At 64.9% G+C, this 3,375-nt stretch overlaps 2 protein-coding genes across 2 annotated transcripts; both read right to left on the minus strand.

Moving 5' to 3' along the window:
• Positions 1–1,239: 1,239 nt before the first annotated feature.
• MNEG_15390 (hypothetical protein) lies at positions 1,240–1,411 on the minus strand (the record flags this gene model as incomplete). Its single annotated transcript, XM_014036138.1, has 1 exon — positions 1,240–1,411. A coding segment is annotated over one exon (172 nt), but the record flags the coding sequence as incomplete, so codon positions are not given.
• Positions 1,412–2,954: 1,543 nt separating this feature from the next.
• On the minus strand, positions 2,955–3,326 carry MNEG_15391 (hypothetical protein; the record flags this gene model as incomplete). The annotated part of the gene is made up of 1 exon (XM_014036139.1): positions 2,955–3,326. A coding segment is annotated over one exon (372 nt), but the record flags the coding sequence as incomplete, so codon positions are not given.
• Positions 3,327–3,375: the final 49 nt, after the last annotated feature.

The following is a 3,375-nucleotide window of genomic DNA, read 5'->3' on the forward strand; positions in this document are numbered from 1 at the left end:
CACACACACACACACACACACACACACACACACACACACACACATGCACACACACACACGCACGCACACACACACACACACACGCACACACACATATGCACACACACATGCACACACACACAAGCACACGCGCACGCCAACATTCACATGCACAAAACCACACAAATATGCACAGGTGGATGGATTTGCAGGAGCGTTCGGTAAAGCAGCACGCACCTTCTCGTGGAGCAGCAGTGCAGCGTTCTGCGCCGCAAGGTCTGTCAACTCCCCTTGCTTTGCAGCGGCCTCCGCGGTCAGCGCGGCCAGCTATTGCGTGTGGGTGTGTATGCGGGCACGTGCATACGCGTGCGCGTGTGCGTGCAGGAGCGCGTGCGTGCGTGCGTGTGTTCGTGCGTGCACGGACAAGTGTGTGCGTGCGTGTGTGTGCAGGTGAGTGAGTGAGAGTGCCTGTGTGCGAACAAGCGTGTGATGCACGCGCGTGTTGATGTGATGCACGTGCGGGGCAGGTGTCCCTTACCCTTCACCCTCTTGGGCCACCTGCCCCCCCTGCAGCAAGCGCCTCGGCCGTTGGGGGGTTGGGGGGCATGGGAGATGGGGCGGCGCTCACCGACGCCTTCTTTCGGGCGTAGTAGCGCCGGTGTATCTGTGGGTTGCAGACGGACGGCAAGGAAGGGGCATCCCTGAGACAGCGGGCTCGAGCGCCGGCGGCGGGCCGCGGGGCCGGCGTGGGATCCGCCGCGCCCGCCAGCTGCTGCGGGAGAGCCCCCTGGCGGCTGGCCGAATTCGTTGCGTTCGAGCGAATGTCACGAGGCGGAGGCAAGGGCGTTTTCAGGTTTGGAGTGGTGCGCGGCGCTCACCTCCGGATCTCTCTGGTAGTGAGCTGACGCGCCCCGCCTCGGGCGGCCCCGACCTGCAGGAAAGACGGGAACAGGGGTGGGGGGTGGGGGGTGGGGGTGCGGACGGGCCTGCGTGGCAGGGGTGACGCTCGCGGCAACTTTGCGGAGAGTGCAAGGCACATGTGCTGTAAAAGGTAAAAGAGCACGCTCACAGAGGGGGGGCCATCACAGGCGGGCATGGGGAGTGGTCGTCAGGTTGCCGCTGCACATCTTCCAGCGGGGGCCCCAGGCGCAGCTTCAAACACTACAAAGTCGAATCTGAAGCGCGGCAGGTTCGATGCGTCGCCTACAGCCAGCCACGCATGTGTGCGCGCCAGGCGCCGCTCGGCGACCGGCTGCCCACCTGCGCGCGTGAGCTCATCCGCCCCACGTAGGGCGCCCCCGCCGCCCGCGGGCCAGCTGCCGCCGGCCGTCCCGCTGGGGCGGACTTCCGCGACGGCGCTGCCTTGAGATGGCGGGGCAGCGCCCGCTGCCGCGGCCCGACTGCCAGTACCATCCTCGGCGACTGTTTCCATACCAAAATTATATTATCATTGATAGTTGAGGCTGAATGGCGTGCGCTGCCGGAACCTATGATCTCCACAGTGTCGACAGACCGGAGCGCTGACCCTTCAGGTGCGCCATTTCGATCATCAAGGTATGCCAAGGTCGCGGGGCTTCATGTCGCACTGTCTTCTGCGTACGCGCAACGTTTGTCATGCACGCTAATTACTCAGGTGCAGGTGAGTCACATTACAATGCACCAGGAGAGCCATACAGTAACTTCGTATGTACCCGTCATGCCACTACAGTATTCTCCAACAAAACGAAGTGGTGCCATCTCTGTTGCAAGGGTGAACGCCGTGATGGACCGCTGACCTGATTGCCACCCATCTACAGCACTAGGCGAATAGGATGTGATACCAGTAGCTGCCAACCGGCGAGTTGCCAACTTTGGATCAAGATTGACGAACACCTCTTCAACTGACAAACCGCCCTTGTTTGCCTCGGTCATTACTCGTTGGGTGAATGCCAGATGGCAGCGCCGCGCGCACGAGCCAGGGGTGTGGCTGAGATGGCAGCTGGCGGGCAGCTGCGGGAGCGAGCGCAGCCAGGGTGCACGCGTCGTGGCGCTGGCGGGGACGATTGGGTTTCAAAATCACGGCTCAAGTGCATTGGATTCAGGGCCAGCCCTGCAACAAATAGCCCCGCTTGCTCTGCAAGGGTTGGGCGCGGCGCGAGCGAAGCCTGGGGGCCGGATGCAGGTTTGCGAATTGCTTGGCGCGCCCGGGCGGTCGATGGTGGACGCGGCCACCAGCGGCGGCCACAACGCAACATGCGGCGTTGCGGACCGCCCAGCGCTCGGGCTGTGTTTTTTGGGGGGGGGGGGAACCAGTCGGAAATGGAGAATCGAAAGCTGTTGGCTGTCTGTCGAGTAATGCGGCTGGACGGTGGCGGCCTCACGCATGGGAGCCCGTGCTTGGCTGCAGTTTGGGCGTTGGTGCTTTGTGCCCAGGTACACGCGCAAGACGCCTTTGTGGGCGAGAGAAAAGCCCCCACCACAGCAGGCCGCGGAAAAGAGAAGACCCACTGGCAGGCGTGCGTCACCCTGCATGACGGGTATGACAGGCAGCCAGCAATCCCGGGCCAGCGCGTCCGCCTGCTCCCTCCCCTTAAAAACGTGGGCCATCTATCCTGTGTCTCTGCGTGACTGCTAGCAGTGAGAAATTGCTTGGAAGGAGATGCCGGTAAGGAAATGCCCATTCCAGTCGTTGACCAACGGTTGACCACGTGCCACTTGGATGAAATGCGCCACGGGGGGCCGATGCACGCGTGGGTGCTGGATGGGTGCTGGATGGGTGCTGAGTGTGCTCTCCGTGTGAGTTTTTGTTTGTGTGATGGCCGAAATCCACCCTGTTGAGGCGCGAGAAGTGAAAGAAAACAGGGAAACAGAGGGGCCGCTCTGGGTGAGGTTGGTGGCGCGGATTGGGAGCGGGGCTCAACGCCACGCTGAGAGCCTGCCGCAAATCGAGCGCCGCCGACGCAAGGGTCGCGCCGCAGGCGGACATGCGGGACCTGTCAGGCGGCCGCCTGAAGGGGCAGCGGCTCCGGCGTCGCCGCCACAGGGGGGCCGTCGAGGGCGCCCGGCTGCTGCGTGTCGGGCTCGGCAGCGCCCGTCAACGGGGCCACGGGCGTTACTGGCGCGGTGCCACGCCTGGCCAGGACTCCGGCCTGCTCAGGCGCGGCGGCGGGCACAACGGATGTGCTGGGCGGCTGCGGCGCCCCCGCCGGCGCGGGGTCGGCCGCAGGCCCCGCAGCTGCGATCGCCGCCGCGGCGGCGGCGACGGCGGCGCTGATGACAGAGCTGGGGATCTCCATCGGCCGGCCCGTCGCGGCCTGGTATGTTATGTGGCGCCCGTTCCCGCTGCGGCCCGCGGCGGCCGGCGACGCCTGGCGGCCGGGCACGACCACGTGCCGCGGGTGCGAGCGCGGCACCGAG

Source organism: Monoraphidium neglectum (genome assembly GCF_000611645.1).
Source record: "Monoraphidium neglectum strain SAG 48.87 unplaced genomic scaffold scaffold05283, whole genome shotgun sequence".
Lineage (NCBI taxonomy): Eukaryota > Viridiplantae > Chlorophyta > Chlorophyceae > Sphaeropleales > Selenastraceae > Monoraphidium > Monoraphidium neglectum.